General features: G+C 46.8%; 1 protein-coding gene and 1 long non-coding RNA gene across 6 annotated transcripts in view; one reads left to right on the top strand and one right to left on the bottom strand.

Moving 5' to 3' along the window:
* Positions 1-2,832: 2,832 nt before the first annotated feature.
* Positions 2,833-13,385, top strand: LOC103098334 (uncharacterized). Of its 3 annotated transcripts, XR_001626016.2 has the most exons (6): positions 2,833-3,305; positions 3,758-3,923; positions 6,611-6,712; positions 8,784-8,914; positions 10,234-12,572; positions 13,273-13,385. It is a non-coding gene; the product is annotated as an uncharacterized LOC103098334 (long non-coding RNA). The 3 variants fall into 3 exon arrangements; XR_001626014.2 differs by lacking the exon at positions 2,833-3,305 and having other exon boundaries at positions 3,314-3,923; XR_008912182.1 differs by lacking the exon at positions 2,833-3,305 and having other exon boundaries at positions 3,314-3,923; positions 9,752-12,572.
* A 329-nt stretch (positions 13,386-13,714) lies between these two features.
* Positions 13,715-21,149, bottom strand: part of SNX33 (sorting nexin 33) — a 19,233-nt gene continuing 11,798 nt past the window's right edge. For all 3 annotated transcript variants that reach the window (XM_056799198.1, XM_056799192.1, XM_056799187.1), the window contains exon 3: positions 13,715-15,424. In XM_056799198.1, coding sequence (XP_056655176.1) covers positions 15,171-15,424 — 254 coding nt within the window. In that variant the 3' untranslated portion in view covers positions 13,715-15,170. The remainder of the gene's footprint in view (positions 15,425-21,149) is intronic.

Raw genomic sequence — 21,149 nt, 5'->3', positions numbered from 1 at the left:
TTTATTTTAAAATTCTGGCTGTTATTATTTAAAAATTCTTGCTGTAGAAATGTCCCCGAGTTTCCAAGAACTGACCCCTGGCTAGTTAGGGGCTTTCCTGAGCACCCTGTCCTCTCTTCCTCTCACCCTGAACTCTCCTGTTTTACAGTCTCACATCCCAGTTTCCCCCAAATGCTAGCTCTCCCCATGTTTGCAAATTAATTTCTTCACCACACTAGAGCTTTATTCTGTCTCTTCTTCATTTACTGGAATGTGGAATATCCCTTCCACATGGATATTGACAGAAGAAATGAAATGGGAATTTGGGGGGAGTTTTGTGGAGCACAGACAACACACAGATGACAAGAAAAAAGTTTAGAAACTCAGAAATGCATAAATATATGCACGGTATTGTATATCAGCATATCTTATTTTAGTATCATAATTTCTTTTTTAAAGTTAGAAATAAGTAAAAAGGTAAAGTTTGCAAAAAGAATGCAGAAGTCAGCAAACAACACACAAAGGCTAGAAATATAGATATCTTAACATCGACTTACATACATATAGCCTAGGGCCAAATATTCAACCCATATTTTATAGGAAGATACTGTAAACAGCTCCTAAAAGAAAAAAGAACAAATTCAGACTTCTCTGCTACACAGAGAAGACCAAAAAACTTTACATCAATTTTCCAGATCTCTGGAGAACCTCCATGCTAACCACTATCACCCCAGATGTGAAAGGGAAGGGATAGCTGTATTCCTTTTGTATTCCCACATTCAATTGATAATAGAAGTAGAGGCATCCAGATGTCAGTATGGAGACTTTGAGTCCAGGTAGACCCCAGTTCAAATGCTAAGACAATTACTATCAATATGAACCTGAGCAAATTATGAAAGGAAAGAAAAAAGGAAGGAGGGAGGGAGGGGAGGGAGGAAGGAAGGAATGAAAGAAAGAAAGAAAGAAAGAAAGAAAGAAAGAAAGAAAGAAAGAAAGAAAGAAAGAAAGAAAGAAAGAAAGAACGAAAGAAAGAAAGAAAGAAAGAAAGAAAGAAAGAAAGAAAGAAAGAAAGAAAGAAAGAAAGAAAGAAAGAAAGAAAGAAAGAAAGAAAGAAAGAAAGAAAGAAAGGAAGAAAGAAAGGAAGGAAAGGAAGAGGAAGGAAGGAAGGAAGGAAGGAAGGAAGGAAGGAAGGAAGGAAGGAAGGAAGGAAGGAAGGAAGGAAGGAAGGAAGGAAGGAAGGAAGGAAGGAAGGAAGGAAGGAAGGAAGGAAGGAAGGAAGGAAGGAAGGAAGGAAGGAAGGAAGGAAGGAAGGAAGGAAAAAAAGGAGATAATAGCACTACTTACAGAGATGTCGTGAGAATCAAATGAGATCACATTTACTTTATAAGTCTTACAATTAGCTATTTATTATTAAGTAAAACCAATCACTTAATTCAGGACTAAAGGGGCTACCTTGCTCCCCCAGGGATGTCTTTGTTTCCATAAGGAACTCAGACTCATAGAAAAGTTAATGGCAGAACTAGCATTTGGGGGAAACTGGGATGCGAGACTGTAAAACAGGAGAGTTCAGGGTGAGAGGAAGAGAGGACAGGGTGCTCAGGAAAGCCCCTAACTAGCCAGGGGTCAGTTCTTGGAAACTCAGGGACATTTCTACAGCAAGAGATTCCATGAAAGTCAGAGAGCCAAGGAGATAAGTTCAGTACAAGCAGGAACTCAGACTGCAAAGGAATGTTGTTGGACCATGTCAGGGAAGGTGGAGCCAATGGTGAAGAGAGAATGCAGAAGGAGGAGGGAGAGAGAGTCAAAGACAGACAGGGAGGCGGAAAATAATAGAAAGAGCCAGGAGGGAGAAAAAGATAAAGAGAAGAAAGGGGAGAGAAGAGGAAAAGGAGATAAAAGAGAGCAAGGGATAAAAGAGATGGAGAGATACTGACAGGGCAGGGATGAAGAGAGGAAGAGAAAACTCCTTAGAGCAATCAGGTGGTTCTAAAAGAAGGGGGGGGGGCGGGGAGTGTGACTCAGGTTCTAGGGCTCTCCCCCTTCTGAATCAACACTAAATCCAGAGCTCCCCCCAGGGCAAAAGAAGGGTGGATGGGGGAAAGGAAGCTGGGAGCAGCCAGGGTTGTCTCTTAGGTGTGGCTTCTTGGGTGGAGAACCGAAATAAAAGGTCCCTGGGGGTCCTTCAATGGAAAAGAACCCCAATCCACCCCTAGATTGAAAACCTGGTCATACTATTCCCATAGTCTGCACATTGGGGGCATGGAGAGAGTTCAGGCAAGAAGACAATAAATTAAAAAAATAGAAAACTGGTTAGGGATGGAGGTACCCCTGTTTGGGCAATAGTTTTTAATGGTGATTTCCAAGCACCCAGCATAGGAAAGGGACCGTTCATCTTTTTAGCCTGACCCTTGACTATCTTTCCCAAACTTCCAGCATCTTATGAGCCAATGAAACTGACCGCACTGGTGCTCCTCTAACTCTCTGCCTCCTGGCTTTTTTCAAGATTCAACTAAAGTGTCACCTATAAAAAGGCTTTCCCTATTATTTTTTGTTTTTTAAACCCTTAATTCTATCTTAGAATTGATGATGGTTGGAGTTAAGTGACTCACCCAGCTAGGAAGTATCTGAGGTTAAATTAGACTTGAACCCAGGACCTCCAGTCTCCAGGCCTGGCTCTCTATCCACTGAGCTACCTAACTGCCACATCTGATCCTCCTTAATCTTTGTACCTTCTCTGAGACCACTCCTAATTGATCTCTATCAATGTCTTGTTTGCATATAGATGGTTGTGCGCTGTCAGAGACTGTTTCTGCCTTTCCTGGTATCCCCTGGGATACATGCTATGCTTGGTGCCTGCTAGTTGACTAACTGGCTGAGGCCTGAAGGCGAAAGGGAAGGGAGTAGGCAAAGTTAACCACAAGCAAAAAGGGGAGCCAAGGTGCCACATTCATCCCCAGAGTCCTGAACTAGTGGGAGGCCAAATGTGGGGCGAGGGAAAGGAACCAGAACCCTTCCCTCTGGTTCTAACCCAGTGTCCTAGGACGAGTCAGCGGATTCCTCTGGGCTTCAGTTTCTTCATCTGCAAAATGGAGCAAATGATGGCCGCCATTCTTGCCTCGCGGTGGTCACGTGGCACCGCAGAACGGTTGCTGGATTTGGAAATCAGGGAGTATACCTCGGTTTGAATCTCGGACGTTTACTACCAGCTGGCCCGACCTAGGGCAAGCCACGGAACGCCGGGTCGTGGTTAATCTCTAAAATCCCTTCAACCACCAAATTCCACGATCTTCCCATTGATTAAGACCCAGGGGTGGTGACAGGACCAGGTGGGCGCAGGCTCCGCCCCCATTCCCATCCCCCCATCCCCCAAGCCCTTCTTTAGTCAACTGAGGACCCAGGCAGGGAACGGTGGAGAATCAAGGAGAAGGAGGCGGCCTCTGCCCCATTTCATCGCTAAGCTGGCAAACCAGCCTCCCCAGTGGGGTTGGGCAGTGGAGCTCGTCACATCCCCGCGGCTAAGGTCATTCACACATTCACGGAGCCCTTCCCTCACAGTCAATGGGGGTGGAACCATCCAAAACAATGGTGTTTACTTCTTTTCTTTCCATTAAGTTTCCCGTTTCCTATTAAGTTTCAGGCGGTAAAGTCCAGAGGTCAAAAGCATTCAATGCCCATCTCCGGAAGGAAGGGGGGAGTCTGGAGATTCTCCTCTGGCCCGAGACCGACCGAGGGGCTTGTTTGGGGCTTAATGGTCCAAATGGGTCTTGTATTCTAATAGGAAATGACTGGATACGCTTTAAATGCACTCCCTTTCCCCTTCGGAGAGGAGAAAACCGAAATGGACCCGCAGCTAAAGATCCTCACCACACCGGAAGGCCAGCAGAATAGAATGTTCCCATTTTACAGATGAGGAAACTTTGTCTCAATGACTGCTCCTTGGTCACGTACGTAGCAAGGGTCACATCCAACGTTCCAGGATTCCTCTTGTACTTTTTCCACGATTCAAATTCAGGGTCATAACTAGAAAATTTCCACCTGGGAGAAAAATGGTCAGGGGGAAGGAAGAAGGTAGTCTAGTGCTAGATTGGGAGAGAGCATACACTGTCTCCTCCCCTGTCCTCCGATCGTGTGTCCTTTCTTAGGACCTACCTTCCTCCACAACCCTTTGGAGAGAGATAGCTAGTATCACGGAAACTCCATAGGGAGGAAATGTGGTCCCTCCCTGGGCATTTGGGGCATTGTTGGTACCTGAAACAAAACTCCAGTAGCCCCACCCTAGTTACAGCTGTCCGGATCACAGGGGCTGCCTCACACCAACAGAATAACTTGCAAAATTTTAAGTACTTCTCAGACTTGCCCTCATAGATTGTTTCTGAATTTTTATATTTTCCCCTTATAGATAAATCTTAGAAGATACCATCTCGTGGTCTGGAGTGGGGCATGGAGGTAGAAATGAGAAAGAGGGCATCCATTCAGTCCAGCCTGGAGGTCTTGGGTTCAAATTTGATCTTATAGTTCCCAGCTATGCGACCCTGGGCAAGTCACTTAACCCCATTTGCCTCAGTTTCCTCATCTGTCAAATGAGCTGGAGAAGGAAATGATAAGGAAATGGTAAACCACTCCAGCAGCTCTGCCAAGAAAGTCCCAAATGGGGTCATAAAGAGAGAGATGCAATTGAAAAGGCTGAACAACAAAAATAGAGTCATCTCGGTCCCTCCCCACCATTGGACCACTGAATAAGCCCCTAGAGGGTAGGAATTGCTTCCCTTCTGTCTTTGTGTTTACAACATTCAGTGCATGCCCAGCTTATTGTAAGAGCCTCATAAATGCTTTTGGAACCATCGCTGCAATTTTGGAACAAGCCTTTCATTTATTAAATAACTAAAATTATTTATTAAACACCATCTAATTTTAGCTAATCTAGTCATTTGATTTTCATTAATCAAAATTAAATTGATTAATTTTTCATCCATATTATCCATCAGCCATTTCTAGCATAGAGGCAGATGCCCAGATTGACAGCATTTCTCTGTGCCTTCCAGCCAACACGTCTCCCTCCCAAAGATCTTTGAGGTAGCATTTTTAGGAATCTTGACTGAGGAGAAGATCCTGCTGTGTTCAAATGTGGGTTGGGGCTTTCCTTCCAGAATAAACTAGTCTTACGACTTAGAAATGGTACCTTCTGCCCTAAGCCCTGGGGGGAGAGGGGGAACCATTAATCTCAATGATCACAATTTTCTTAGAAAGGGATGGGCAAAAGGGAGATTGCCCTCAGATGGGTCAAAAGCTCTTTATTCTCTTTTCCTTTCTCTCTTGTGGCTGACTATTATTCTTCTTGTGGGCCAGGCTTGTCAGACTCTTGGGGACCTCATTTGGGGTTTTCTTGGCAAAAACAATGCAAGTTTGCCATTCCCTTCTCCAGCTCATTTGACAGATGAGGAAACTAAGGTAAACTGGTTAAGTGACTTATCCAAGGTCTTGGCATTATTCTTAAAATACTTGTATTTCAATATATTTACTATTGCAGCTCCAAAGTAGAAGGGAGGAGTCTCAGAAACAGGAAAGCCTACCACATTCTTTTGTGAGATTAATTTTTTTAAGTTAAACATATACTACTTACATGGATCTATGATCACATCTATGTGGGTGTTCCTTCTAAAGTAGAAATGCAGTCTGTGTTTTCCCATAAAGTTTGCCATAGGGGCTCAGTCCAATGAGTTGGGGCATACTTTTGTTGAAGCTCAGTTGTCTTTCAGTCATGGCCAACTCTGTGTAATTCCATTTGTGCTTTTCTTGAGAGAGCTACTGAAGTGGTTTGCCATTTCTTTCTCCAGCTCATTTGACAGATGAGGAAACTGAGGCCAACAGGGTTAAGTGACTTGCCCAGGATCACCCAGCTAGTAAATGTCTGAGACCAGATTTGAACTCAGGGAAGATGAGTCTTCCTGACTCTGGGTCCATTTAATCACTTAACTACCCCAATAAGTGCTAGTTATTACTATTTGAGAACTGAGGTCTACCTCCATGTTATAATGAAGCAAGAGACATGAGTGGAGGCCCCATCTTTACAACAACAAAGAGTAAGACAATAGGAGTTAAGTAACTTGCCCAGGGTCACCCTACTAGGAAGTGTCTGAGATCAGATTTGAACCCAGGACTCTAGACCTGGCTCTCCATCCACTGAGCCACCTAACTGCCCCCGATTTCTCTTTTTTAGAAGGCTTCTTCACACCACCAGAGAGTAGAGTCCACTTATGGTGGATTAACAATGAATGAGAGCATATCATTAATGATAGGAATGCTGGCAAATCTGTGCAAGCAATCAGTTTCATCTATAAATACACTTGGGATGATCTGGCTTAGCTGGTTCTCAGGCCAAAGCTTTCTGAAGGCTCGTTTTCCTCTCCATTGCTTTTCACTGTTTGGAGCAGCAGTATTGTTTATCTTCCTTCCTTCTTTGCAATGTTTTTCAAGTGGGATGTTCCCTATAGTGGTGTTTTGGGGGCCCCAACCTAGTTCTCTGGAGAGCAAATGTTTGTTTGCTGGGTCTGGTTCTGGGCTTTCATGATCTCCTCATTAGAGTAACCTTTTTCTTTTCTAAAAATTAATTCCTTCCCTCCCTTCCTTGCAGAGTCCAGTGAAGGGTGAAATGAACAAGAACTTATTAAAAGTCTCCTAGGGACTGGACCCTATGCCAAGCACTTCATGACATCCGCACAACACAACCTGGGAGGTAGGTGCTATTGTGATCCTCATTTTACAGTTGAAGAAACCAAAACAGAGGTCTAAGTGACTTGTCCAGGATCACACAGCTAGGAAGTATCTGAGGCAAGATTGGCACTCAGGCATTCCTCACTCCAGCCCCAGTGTGCCACTGTAGATATACAATTTTGCATACCCTGTCATCTTCAATTGACACAGTTTCGTTTTGTTAACCTGCTTTTTTTTCTTTTTATTACTTATTATAAGAGATGAATCCCTGAGTGGGAAAAGGGGGATATATTTGAAAATGAAATGAATTTTTTCATCATCACACATTTTTATAGTAATAGCAAAGAAACATAATAACATATATATTATAATATGAAATAAAATTATTATTATAGATATTGATTATATCACTAGTTATATCTATTATAGTATCAACATAGATTATAATATAATGTTATAAATATGATAACAAAAATTATGATTATCAGCAATTATCCATTTCTCTAATTCTATAGTTTGTTTAAAGAGTTTGAATTGGATTGTGATACTTCCAAGCTGTGTGACCCTGGACAAGTCATTTAACCCCCATTGGAACTAATACTTAGTATTGACTCTATGACAGAAGGTATGGATTTTTAAGAAAGAAAGAGAGAGAGACAGAGACAGAGAGAGAGACAGAGAAGAAGGGAGAGAGAGAGAGACAGAGACAAAGAGAGGAAGGGAGAGACAGAAAGAGACAGAGAGAGAGGAAGGGAGAGACAGAGAGAGAGCATTTGAATTAGAGAGAAGAGATGAGAAAACACACCTCCCTCTAGCCTTTCTTACTGGAGTGGAAAGTTGCATATACTGTCAGATGAAGGTGACTTAGCTAGCTACGCTGAACTGCTTTTTCTCTTTCTCTTTTGTTCTTTGCTGCAAGTGATGGCTTGCTGGGTTGCGTAGAAGGAGGGGAATAGCTGGGCATTAAGATGATGTAAAAATAAAAGATATGAACACAAAATTAAAACAACAGGTTGAGTTGGAACTGGACTGACTGCATTCCCTGTTATCAACTCATCTTTGTCCTTTCTTCTGATTTCATATTGATTCTGACCTTTACTCTAACCAGTTAATGAACTAACTACAGACTAGGAGGTGATTCTGGAAGAAAAAAAAAAGACAACTCCCTTGATAAGTAGTTCACTAGATTGCTATTTTAGAGCTATGCTTTGTGACACAGTTGAGCACTGAGTTCAGATCTAGCCTAACACACTAGTCTTGTGATCACTTAATCCATCACTCTCAGTTTCCTCAACTGTAAAATGGGGATCATAATAGAATCTGTCTCCCAGGATTGTTGTGAGCACCAAGTGAGTTAATATTTGCACATCTTAAAGCACTATATAAATGCTACCTAATATTAGTATTAGAGATGAAGGGACTTGCCTGCAGTCTCTGAGATGGTAGATAGTAGTCAGGATTCAAACCCATTCTGACTTTCACAATTCTATCTTTTTGTTTAAATGAATTCAATTTTTTTTGGTGATATCATTCAATGCTCATGGTATTTAGCACCTTCCAACTCTCTCATATATAGGAAGTTTGGGGCCGCTTTCATTTCTTAATACTGAACTATATTTTCCAAGCTATTTTTTGCTATACCCCCATGTATTCACCTTCTCATAGAGATCATTTATTATCAAGAACATTGACTTTTATTTTTAAACCCTTACCTTCGGACATAGAATCAGTCCTTTATATTGGTTCTAAGGCAGAAGAGTGGTAAGGGCTAGGTAATGGGGGTTAAGTGACTTGCCCAGGGTCACCCAGCTAGGAAGTGTCTGAGGTCAGATTTGAACCCAGGACCTCCTGCCTCTAGGTCTGGTGATCCTGAGTCACCCAGCTGCCCCTGACTACATTGACTTTTACAGATAAGGAAATCAAGATGAAACAGAGGCAATAATTGAATCCAGGATTTCTGACCACAAAGCTAGATAACTTGGTTTCCTAGGAAAAGTTTCTTATTGTCTTTGAGCAAAGAATGAACTCAATTTCCCAGTCCTGTCTGTACCAGTAAAAGGAGAAAAGTAATTACATCCTTTTTATTTCACCAGGGTGACAGGAAGAATAAAAGAGAAGAATGCACAGGAAAGTGCTTTATAAAAACATTTCTACTTCCTAACTTTCTTTGCTGAGGGGATGGACTATAGATGTGGAATATTCCCTGTGCTTTGAGAAACAATTAGTGAGTGCTGGTCTGGCTAATCTGATTTCTCTCTCTCTTTTTTCATACTTTGTTACAAGGGTTGGTTTGTTGAATTGAGAATAGAAAAACTATCTGAAAATGAAGATGATGTAGAAAGTAAAATACAGTGTGTCCCAAAAGTTTTAGTGCAGTTTAAAGCTATTTAGGTTTATGGAAACATTTTAGAATAACAATAAGAAGGAAACCATGATCATCATTACCCATTTTTCAGATCTATAGTTGAAACTGAATGGAAGCAGCTGGATAGTTCAGTGAATGGAGAGCCAGACCTAGAAATGGGAGTTCCTGGGTTCAAATCTGACCTCAGACACTTCCCAGCTGGGTGACCCTGTGCGAGTCACTTGACCCCCATTGCCTAGCCTTTACCGCTCTTCTGCCTTAGAATCAATACATAGTACTGGTTCTAAGACAGAAGGTAAGGGTTTTAAAAGAAAAAGAAAAAAAGAAACTGAAGAGAGGAGTCGAGGAATGCACCTTTCTTCCTTTCTGCCTAGAATTGGAGAATTGCATATGGTGTCACATTTAGTTAGTTGTGCAGAACTGTTTCCAATTATCAGGGCTTAAAACTGCACCAAGACTCTTGGAACACTGTACATTGAAAAAGATAAGACTGGGGGAAGCTTGGGTTATACAAGTTTATTATTATTTAGACAGACGAAGGGCCCAGAATCTCAGAGATGGAGAATACCTCAACAATCCAAAAGATTCCCTTCTAAAGCCTTGTTAAATCATTTCCAGTGGCATCTGACTCTTAGTGACCCCTTTGGGGCTTTCCTTGGCAAAGTTACCAGAGTGGTTTACCATTTCCTTCTGCAGCTCATTTTACATATGAGGAAAATAAGGAAAACAAGGTCAAGAGACTTGCCCAGGGTCATACAACTAGCAAGTGGCTGAGGTCAGATTTGAACTCAGGAAGATGAGTTTTCAGGACTCCAAGGCTGGTTCTCTATCCATTTCACTGCCAAGCTACCTTCCTCCACAGACTACCTCCTGACAAGTAGTCATTCAGTTTGTTTTTCTGCCCCAAGACCTCCAATGAGGGGGAGCCCATCACTTCCCTGGTCAACCCACTCTATTTTTTCCATTTCTTTTCCAAAACAGCCCAAGTCTGCGCCTCTGCAACTTCTACCGGCTGCCTGTGGTGCCCAGTTCTGGGGCAGTGAAAGGGATGGGGAAGGGGAGGGAGGTCTGGATACAAGCAGAAAAGGTTATTGTCTTCAAATGCTGGAAGGCGCTCTTCTATCCTTCTACCCCTCTTCACCTTCTCCAGACTAAACAGTCTCTGGTTCCTTCCACAGATCCATCCTCAGGGCCTTCTTCTCCATCCTGGTTGCCCTCTCCGGGCGATTTTTCCAGTTTGTGCATCCATTTCCTTGTATAAAGTACCCACCCAGCTTTCTGCCTGAGCGTTAGAAATGGAGATTTCACGTTATTTGGGACGTCTTGGACCTCTCCTTCCCAGTCCAATCATTTTTGCTCGCTGCCTGGGGTTCCTTACCAATCTGGACAGCTCTGGGGTGGGGGAGGGGGCGGATACTCCCCACCCCCACTCCTTCCCCGAGGTCCTGGGGTCTGGCATCTGTTGAGGGTGGAAATGGGGCAACAGGTGAATAGGGGCAGGGGGCGTGTTCTGTTTGGGGAGGGCGGCGGGCCCGGCGGCTGGGGGAGCGCTGAGTCAGCAGAGGGAAAAGTGCGGACCGGGGCAGGGCGGGCCCCAAGTCCTCACATGCTCCAACGCCGGGAATGTTAATCAGAACCACGTTGTCCCTGCCCCCACCCCAGCCTTGTTTGGGTGGCTTCCTGCCTGCGTTTTCTGCCCTTTTTGCATCTCCGGGCAGGACCCGGGCGGACCCTGGAAGGCTGTTTTTGTTTGCTTGTTTGTTTTTAGTGAAGGAAAGGAAAACCCTTTCCAAAGGCACAGCCCTGGAGTGCTGGCAGGGCGGGGAGAGGAACCTGGCACAAAGGAAGGCAGGCTCTCTGAGAGTCATCCTGGCACTCGGGACAGGTCTAGGCAAAGCCTGATCACCCCACTGGTTCGATTTCTGTTGGGGAAGGCGCCCTGTGCCCACAGAGCCAAGGCAGGGGAGACCAGATCGCGGCCTTCCTTCCGAAGGCATCCCCTCCCCACCTCAGGTGGTTCCGGTCTGTCTGCTATGGGGCCTGGGTTCCTTGAGCAGGTTTGTGCGCTGGGATGATGGGGTCGGGCTCAGGAGAGGTGACCCCTGCCGTGTCAGCCTCCATAACCGCGCTCCACCCCATCCTGAGCATCTTGAGCAAGTTACCACCTCCAGGGGCCTTAGTCTCCCCATCTGTCAAAAGAGGCCCTTTCCGGCTCTAAATTCGAGGTATGCACTGGAGAGGACTTCTGTAATTAGCCAGCCTCCTGGGTGCGTGATAGAGGCACAGAGAAGAGGGTGTTGATTCTTGTCCCTGCGTGTCCCCGCAGAGAAGGGGGGAGGGAGAAAAGTGAATGTGTGCCATCTCCTCCAGTCTTAGAATTCCGAGATCAAAGATCTCGGGTCGGGTTTGTCTACGTGTGTTTCTGGGTGGGTGAAGACGTGTGCTTTGTCGATGTGTCAGAGTGAGTGAGTGGTTAAGGGAGGGAGGGCATCGACAACCTAGCGATTGGCTGACCCCAAAGGGAAGGGGCAGGCTGGTGCCGGGGACTCCTCCCATAAGCCAGTGAAGTCCTCTCGATCTATCCCTGGCGTTGGACAATCCCTAGGAATGGGGGGGAGGGGGAAGCAGGAACCGGGAGTCCGTCCTTCTGTCCTTCCATCATCCTGTCTGGCCCTCTCCCATCCCCCTCACCACCCCCCCGCCCGGAGCCACGTGGTAGGATGGGGGGGGTGCCCTAAAGACCCACACTCAGCATCCTCCTTTCAATTCTGCTCAACAGCTGGGGGGCCCCTCCCCGCTCAGCCCTCTCCGCAGCTCCCTCCCTGGTCCCTGTCCTCCCTCCCCGCCCCCAGCCGGGGCCCCCGGGAGAGAGAAAGATAGAGGCCCCTCATTGTTTTCCACTGAGAGCCACAGAAAGGCCGATGGGGCCAGTGCCTCAGTCCCCAGGGCTCGGCACATCTGTCTCCGCCACGTGACTGGGCCCTGGAGCCGGCCAGCAGGATGACCTCATTGCCACCGGCCCACCCCGCCCCCACCCCTGCTCGGCGCCGGCAGAAGTGCGGACCAGAAGGGGGGAGGGAGGAGGAGAGGCGTGGAGCGTTTATTAACCATCATGTGCCAGGAACTGTGCTGAGCGCGCACGGCGGTGGGTGGATTTCTTGGAAAATCCCAAATGATTTAATTTTGAAGTGGGGCTGCCGGGAATCACTCCAGAAGCTCCTGGCTCCCTTCTGGAACCATTATACTCGCCCTCTCCCATCCTGGGTCCCACGTTCCGCCAGAAATCCACCCCCTTATTTCATGAGGTAAAAAACAAGGAGCCCCAGGAAGTGAAATGACTTACCCACGATCACCTAGGGGATGAGCCGAAACCAAGTCCAGTGACCCCAGATCCAAGGGTCCTTTTGTGCTACGTATGGAGGCTCGGCACGGGGTCCCCCCTCGATCCCGCAAACACACGGAGCCTCGGGAAGCCTCCCCCATCCTCCCCAGAGGAAAGGCTGAACTCTTTCCTCAGGTTTGCTCCCTTTACATCCTACATTGTCTATTCTGTCCACCCCTTTCGCTTAGCAAAGGAAGCCTTCATTTTTTTTTCTTTAATTGAACCAAAACTCTATCCCTCCTGTGACGGGCTGATCGCACAAGGCCAGCTCCCCTTGGAAGAGTCTCCCTTCTTTTCCAGGGGGTCCCTATGCTCTCACACCATGCCCCAGTCTGGATCCCCCTCCTCTCTGCCTAGCCAAACGGAGTCCACTGGATCAAGTCCTACCCAGTCCGAGAAGCCCAGCTACACTGACCTTCCTCTTCTTTGGCCTCTTAAAACTCTGACTACCAGGCTAACCTCTGGCAAAACACAAATCCTCCCCGGCCCCCGCTTTGTCACCCATACAATGAAAGCCTCTGGCCATTCCTTCCAGCCCCCCAACTAGGCACCTGCCATCCAGATGTAGGACACCTGTAGCATCCCAGCTCTTGTAGCTGGAAGATGCCTTAGCAACCTGGTCCATTGCACTGGGTACCAATGGCAGAGCTGGGACTCCTCCCACCACACTGAGCTCACCACCTTGTAGGGTTCCCCAAATGTTTTGTCAACATGGAATCTAGCCTCGTAAGATCCGATGAACCCCAAGTTTTAGGACTAGCTTGTAAGTTGGGTTTCTAGAGTCCATGTTGACAGTTTCGGCCTCCCCAACTATCTTCTCCCACTTCTTTCACAGGGTAGCTGAATGCAATGAACGCCTGGCGTACTTTTAACTGTTTCTCTTGTGACCCCAGCTGAGTTAGTGTTAGTTTTATTTTCGTTATTATTAATAAATCTTATAATACTTGAGTTGTTGTATGTTAATTTAAAAACCTACAACTGCCTTTCTTAATCTTTAATCTTAATCTTTCAGGAGTTCTCTGTCTGGATTTGTAAGGATGATTCCTTTTATCCAGTGGTCCAGAGGAGGGACTGGGCCACTCCGCCAAGCTCACGGCCAGAGGTTTATCTGACCATTCTGCTACCCACTTTCCCACCTTCTATGTTGCTCAGAAACCAAGGAATTCCTTCCCGCTGCTGGGGAAGAGTCCATTTGTGGCTCTGTCTCTCTGCCTCCCTTCTGTCCCTTCTCTACATTTACAGAAGAGGGGAGGGAGGATTAAGCCAACGCTTAAGGAAAAATTTTAACTCTGTTGTTTTAATTGTAAAAGTTCTTTTGAGAAAAAAAAAGAGAACAAACAGAAGCAAGGGGGGCCGCCCGAGGCCTTAAGGGGTGCCACCAAACTGTGGCGCCCACTGTCTGGTGGCATCCCTCCCACCCTCTCTATCCTCCCCCCAGACCTACAGGGTATGTGGGCAGCTCCCACTGGGATGTAAACAATGACCAGAGCCATTTCTGCCCATCCTTAGTGAGGCTGGGCTGGCATCACAGTGCATGCGGGGAGAGGGGATGGGCGCCAGGAGGGCACCTAGGCTGAGGCTCCCCTACCCTTCCTTCTGCCCCCCGGGTTCTCTGCCAGTGAAGAGCAGAAACCGCGGGCAGCTTATCACCTCGCTTGAGATCCGGGTGACCGAAAGGCACTTGAGGGGTCCTTGAAGGACTCATGGAATGGAAGATATCTGGGCCCTGACCCCATAGGTTATTCCTGCTGGTGAGCACAACTCTCAGGCAAGTTCAGTTCCAGAGTAAGAGCTTGGGCTGTGGGAAAAGAGCATGAGTCCAGGGCAGAAGGCCGCCGGGCTTGTCAATGAAGGCTAGCCTTCGGGCAGCTCCTGCTCCGGGGTGGGAGGTGGGAAGGAGACGAATAGGATCAACTGGGGGGATCTTAGCCGGGCATTAGTGGCCCCTGGCAGGGCCCCACCAAGGGGCCTGGCATTAGTAGGGGCTTCGGGGTCCCCACTGACCAGTGAGAACGGGGCAGGACGTGAGGGCAGCTGTCGTGGGGCCCAGTTTCCCTTCTCATCCGGGCTTTGGCCAGATTCCCTACCACGAAGGGGAGTCAATGGCCACAATCCATGCCATAGATAGGCAGAAGCTGTGGTTCTGGGGTAAGACAGGTGAGGAAGCCTTAAGGTTTTCAGCAGAAAGAAGGGGCTGCTTCGATCCCCCCATAGCCCCGTCCAGGAATGTCCAGGAATAACCGTGATTCACAGAGTCCTGTTGTATTGTTCGAGGCTGGGGACGGGGCTCTCTTGGGTTCTCTCTCTGGGCCACCACAGCCTCGGGTCTCCGAAAGCTCCCTCCCCATTTGCCTCGGCTCCCACTTCAAATGAAAAGGAAGCCAGGCCACCCCAAACTAGAAACCAGGGGCTGCCCCCCTACTCTGGGGCCTTTTGCAAAGAGGGGGAGGGGCGCCCTGCTCTAAATGGGGATCAAGGCAGGCACTGCCAGAGCCTCCCCCAAGGGGCCTGGAAGTCAGGCCACTCTAGGGCAGACATATTACCTACAAAGGAGAAGAAAGGGACTGGTTAGGCGTACAAAAGGGGCAGCGGAAGTTGGGATTAAGCCATCCCTACCAGGAAGCCCCTCGGGGCTCTCTCTACCTGAGCAGACATCTGGGGGGGGGGGGGAGACTGCGCTGGGGAGGGGGAAGGCTGGAGCAGAGGCTCAGCAGGAGAGGCAGAGGGGCAGACTTAGAGGTGGTCATACATGCGCAGGGTCTGTTCCAGCTGCTGGCTGACCCGCTGGTAGAAGAGAATCTGCTGCCGCAGATAGGACTGCATCATATGCTTGAAGTCCAGCACCCGACGCTCATGGAAGTGGTTCATCTCGGCCTGCAGGGCGAAGCCCACCACGCGGCAGCGCTTGCGGATCCCGTCGGCCTCGTCCTGGTCCATCTTGCCCTCATCACTCATGCGCTGGCTCTCTTTGACCTTGGCGAAAGCACCTGGACCCAGGACGAGAAAGGAGAGACTTTGAATCCAGCCTGTGGGAGCGATCAGCTCATCCCCCCAAAGAGCCTGGGGTTCAGGGAGGACAGGTGGCCAGGCCTCCTCCTCTGGGCTATTCTGCAGCATGGCAGAACGCTGGGAGCCCAGACTGGCCATCCCGGGCTGGGATCACCAAATCCCTAACGATAACACTCATAAAGAATCCACACTCTTTTTCTAGCACCTCAGGGTCACAGAACCATAGATTTCCAACTGGACGGGACCTCAGGGGCTACTTCATATGAAGTACCATCATATTAACTCAGATCTTGTTCCTTTGGATCAACTGAATCCGTTGTGGCCATTTTCCAGAGGTAGAACCCATGGAAGAGAGCTTTGAGGTCAGGGGACCAAAGTCTACTCCTGCCTCCCTGTGACAACCATCAAATGACTTAACCTCTCTAGGTCTCAGATTCCTTACTTGTAAAAGAAGGAGGTTAGAACAGATGACTTACGACTTCTAATATTGTAAAGAGGATTGTGTGTGTGTGAGAGAGAGAGAGAAAGAGAGATGGAGAGAGAGAGAGAAAGAGAAAAAGAGAGGGAGGGAGAAAGAGAAAGAGAGAGTGTGAGAGAGAGACAGAGAGAGATGGAGAGAGAGAGAAAGAGAAAAAGAGAGGGAGGGAGAAAGAGAAAGAGAGTGTGAGAGAGAGATGGAGAGAGAGAGAAAGAGAAAAAGAGAGGGAGGGAGAAAGAGAGGGAGGGAGAAAGAGAGGGAGGGAGAAAGAGAAAGAGAGAGTATGAGAGAGAGAGAGAGAAAGAGAGAGGGAGAGAGAGAGATGGAAAGAGAGAGAGAGAGACAGAGAGACAGAGAGAGAGAGAGAGAAAGAAAAAGAGAGGGAGGGAGAGAGAGAGATGGAGAGAGAGAGAGAGAGAGAGAGAGAGAGAGAGAGAGAGAGAGAGAGAGAGAGAGAGAGAGAGAGAGAGAGAGAGAGAGAGAGAGAGAGAGAGAGAGAGATGAATTACACTCTTATCAAAAGAGGTAGGATGGGGACATCTACATGGCTCAGTGGATGGAGTACCATGCCTGGAGTTGGCAGGTCCTGGGTTAAATCTGACCTCAGACACTTTCTAGTGGTGTGATCCTGGGCAAGTCATTTAGCTCCCAATTTCCCAGCCCTTATCACTCTTCTATTTTGGATCTGATAGTCTTGATTCTAAGGCAGAAGGTAATTAAATTTAAAAAGAGAGAGAAAAGATGAGGGCAGGTAGGGATGTGGTTCTGCTTTAGAACCACAACCTGGTATCCATTCTAAGGTAAGGGTTTGTCAATGCGAATTTTTGGATGACTCAGTTTACCTTTACTTTTGAGAAACCCCAGTACTAAGCACACCTATTTTGATTTAAATGTTAAGCCCTTTTTGTTATGGAGGCTTCTCTATTGGTTGAAAGTTTCCTCTCAGAAAGCAGGCTTCTGAGTCTAACCTTTATCTTTCATTTGTTACAGCTGACCATTTTCTAATGTCATAGCTGTTGAGTGTTTAGAGGTTCATGCACCTGATTGTAGTTATTCTGCGTAGGCTTCCCAAAGGTATAAAGAGACTCTCAGGTTCAGGCTCCCTTTGGGGTTGGTATTAAGAGCTGTGTCTTCCCCCAATACAGTTCCCAGAGCCTTTGATTCTGTGTGGTGGCCAAAATGATGAACCTATCCCTTATTCCGGATTAAAGAGTGAGTTTTTTGACTACTTGGAAGTTCTGTATTTATTTCCAAGTTAACAAGTTAAAAAAAAAATAGAATATGCATAACAGAATGAGCTCTGGACCTAGAGTCAGAACAAATTTGAAGTTTGAATCCTGTCTCAAGATACCTACTAGGTGTACGAACATGGGTGAAGTCACTTCTGGGCCTCAGTTTCCTTCTCTGTAAAATTAGTCAAATAATCCCTCTAGGACCTTCCTGTCTTTTAGGGTTATTCATTAGTGCCAGGCATTAGGGATACAAAAACAAAAACCATCTCCTCTCAAGGACTTGCATCCCATTTTTATATAAATACAAGCTATATTTCTTTAGAATCTAGGATCGAACTACATAAAGGTTAGAGAGTTCAGCACAGTGAAATGATTAAGGGAATAGAATAAAAGAATTTTCAAATACTGTGAAACTATCTACAGAGCACTCTTATCTATTTATTAAAATAGGTTCTTTCAGGATTTGAGGACTGAGACAGTTCTGGTTATTCTGCATTCTTAAACAAGATCAAACTTCATTTCCTCGAGACTACCATGGAATTGGCCATTTGCACTAACTGAGATCGGCTGCCCTCCCCCCTTGAATGAGCTTGAATGACTGGAGCTTGGCTCATAAGAATCCAAATTGGACCACAGCCATGCCCAGGTAGGGTTGCCTTTTTCGGAAATGACAAGGTGGGGAGGTGGGCAGAGGGAAGGGGTGACTTACTCCATTTACTCGATGGCAAATTCCCATGGCCTCATCCCCTCAGATCCGGCTGAGAATAGGGTTTGCCCATCCTGTCTATGCCCACAGAAGATCCGTTTTCTGAGCCAACAGTTCTTTGGGATGTTTCTGTTGCTGATTTACTTTCCTTCTGCTCAGACTTTGTATTTGGAAGCCTTTGAGGAGCCAAAGCATCCCAGAATCTTACAGGCTAGAAGGGAAAACTTCAGAGACCTCCATCTAGTCCAACCCAAACCCAAGAGAGGGATGGACTCAACAGGAGGTTGGCCATCCAGACTCTGCCTGGAGACCTCTGGTCAGAGGGAAGCCAGGACCCTTGTGAAGAAGAGTTAGAAGGTTTTCCTTAGGGCTGCCCCTGAGCCCCTAGCCCTACCCACCAAAGCCAAGATCTTGGCAGCCCTCCAGATATTCAAAGGTAACTATCATGTTCCTTTACCTATCCCCAGGCACGGTGGGGTGCAGTGGATTTAGAACTGGCCTAAAAATCAGGGAAGACCTAGATTTAAACCCTGCTTCTGATGCCACTATGAATGGTGTGCCCCTGGATAGCTCATTTAACCTCTTAGTGCCCAGGCAATTCTTTAAGGCTATAAGCTGCAGAAAAGGTGCCCATCTATTTGGTAAAAGAAGACAATATCACAGAGCTGCTACCTTCTCCTGTCTGTTCTATCTGCCCTTAGAATAGGCACTTACTATATTAGCAAATTAATGAATGGGGTCACCACAACTAAAAAAGGAGACATTATACTAACATATTATAACATTGTTATCACAATATTACAACATGTTATTATGTATTAGTCCCAGAAAGGAAGGTGATGGGAAAGAAACATGGCGCCCAGTTCATGGGGCATTGGAAAGACTCCTCCAGCTCTGCTGATTCCAAGCTAAATAGCTTTCCTTTCTAAGCCTCAGTCTTCTCATCCATAAAATGAGGCAGTTGGACTCTGTGATAATAATGATAATAAAATGGTATTTACACATCGCTTTAGAGTTTGTGAAGTCCTTAATTAGACCTCGTCTATAGGTAACACAGGTAGGTTGTTATAATCTTTCAGATTCAGAAACTAAGTCTTAGAGATGTTAAATGCCTTAACATGGTCATTGACTAGTCATGGAAATGACGCCATTTGAATGAACTATGGATGTTTAGCCAGAAAAAAGGGGGAGAAGGGGAATTTTTAAGTGTTTAAGGAACTGCCATGTAGGGGAAAAAAAGTTAGATTTGTTCTGCCTGCCCCCAGGTGCCAAGAAGAGGGGAGAGGATACTTACTGAAAGAGAGATTTCAACTCAATAAAAGGACTAATTTCCTAAGAGAGCTGTCTAAAAGTGGATCAGGCTGTCTCTGGGAGTCAGGAGACCCCAGCTCTGGAAGGGCTTCAAGCAGAGGCTGGATGACTAAATGGACCAGGACAGGGGAGAGGTGATTCACGCATCATGAAGGGGTTTGACTACATGAACTCTTGTGTTCCTTTCCATCACTGGGGCTCTGTGATTCTACAAAGATGAGGAAATACTTCCTATGAATTAGAGGAAATGGGTCCCCTCAAGGAGGCCAGTTAGTTCCCCATTTCTGGAGGTCTTTCTGGGAAGACTGGAGAGATGCACGATTTTGGTAGGGGTCAGTCTAGACCCTTTAGATCTCTTTCTCCTCTAATATACAATGATTTGTTGAGTGTCTACTATGTGTACAGTATAATGAGGGGATTGGATAGCCTCTGCCCTTAGGAGGCTTATAGTCTAGCCAGACACACAAAGCTGTTTTTCATATATTTAACATGCCTGGAGTTTCACCAGATCTGCCCCCGTGCCATTCAGGGCACATTTGAGAGACAGTGGGGTGTTATAGGAAGAGTCTACGGTCCTGGGAGTCAGGAGACCTGGGTTTACACTTCTAGCTCTGACGCTACTGGCTGTGTGACCCTGAGCAGGTGACCTGACATCTCTAAGCTTCAGTTTCTTCATCTATAAAATGGGTATAATCATACTTGCCCAACCTGCCTCACATGGTGACTGAGAATACAAACTGCAGATGCCAGAGTTGTTAATACCACTAAGCTGTGTATAATTAGAATCTGCTCCCCAGGACTCTTAAGTCCCAGCATCTCATTCACATAAATGGATAATAATCATTGAAAAAATAATGGATAATAATCATTGAATAAATGAATAATAAATTCACATAAAGGGGATGCTGGGACTTAGAGTCCTGGGGAACCGATTCTAATTATTCCATTCCCCAGCTGAATGCTTAGTGCCCTCCTCTCCTATGTTCCACACTCTCTGATCCTGCCCTCAGCAGTGCTAATGGGTTATAGTGTGGTACCCTAGAATGAGCCAAGGAAATCAGAGGAGCCAGGTTCAAATCCCAACTCTGACTATGGACAGGTTTCCTCCACCACAGAATGAAGAGATTGGATGAGGTAACCCCTGGGGTTTTTTTCAGCCCCCTCCTGAAGATCCTGACACCCATCAGCCTCCAACCCTCTTGGATCTCACCTCCCAGGGTCCTGTATCTCCTCCTCCAGACAGCCCAGTCCCTTCTCTATGCCCTGAATGCATCCTCTTCATTTTAGCCTCTGCACACTTTCTTGGGCTGGGTCCCCGGCCAGGGGTGTCTTCCCCTCTCTGCCCAAATCCTTTAGGGCTAGTGTAAGCCCCAGCTTCTCCCGGAAAGAAGGAGCCGTCCCTGAGTCATGGTGTAATGCTGCATCTCGTTCAGTCTATCGACCCAGCCAGCCTGGGAACTCCCCAGTCTTCTCCTCTGGTCTCCCTCACAGCCTGGCTCAAAGAAGTGTGGGATTTCAGAGGTGGGGACAGGTGGCTGATGGGGACTCTTGGCTGCTAGGGGCTTCCAATTCCAGGTCTCCCTGGCACCCCTCAAAATGCACTGCCTAGACGATGGCTTCTGCAGAGAGGAGGGGAAAGGACAAGCTCTGCTTCAGAAGGGATCGGGGACAAAGCCAGGACTAGAATCCTGGGATAGGCTGAAAGGCGGACACAAATGCCAAAGAGTCATCTTCCTGGCCTTCTACTTGGCACAGGGCTTTGGCTGGGACCCTTGGCATCCAGACTGCTTCCAAGGTGCCTGTCCAGTGAGAGGAGGCGGCACAAATTGTGATCTATGAACGGAATGAACTAATCTCGGGCAGGAAGAAATGATGATGACGACACACTCAGCGAAGGTCTCTAGGAACGGATGCCCAGTGAAATAGCAGAACTAGGAGGAGAGGAGCTAAGATGACTTCGATAATAGAAATGACAA

The sequence above is a fragment of the Monodelphis domestica genome, chromosome 1 (genome assembly GCF_027887165.1).
Source record: "Monodelphis domestica isolate mMonDom1 chromosome 1, mMonDom1.pri, whole genome shotgun sequence".
NCBI classification, from domain to species: Eukaryota; Metazoa; Chordata; class Mammalia; order Didelphimorphia; family Didelphidae; genus Monodelphis; species Monodelphis domestica.
This window is presented reverse-complemented; position numbering and strand designations above follow the sequence as displayed.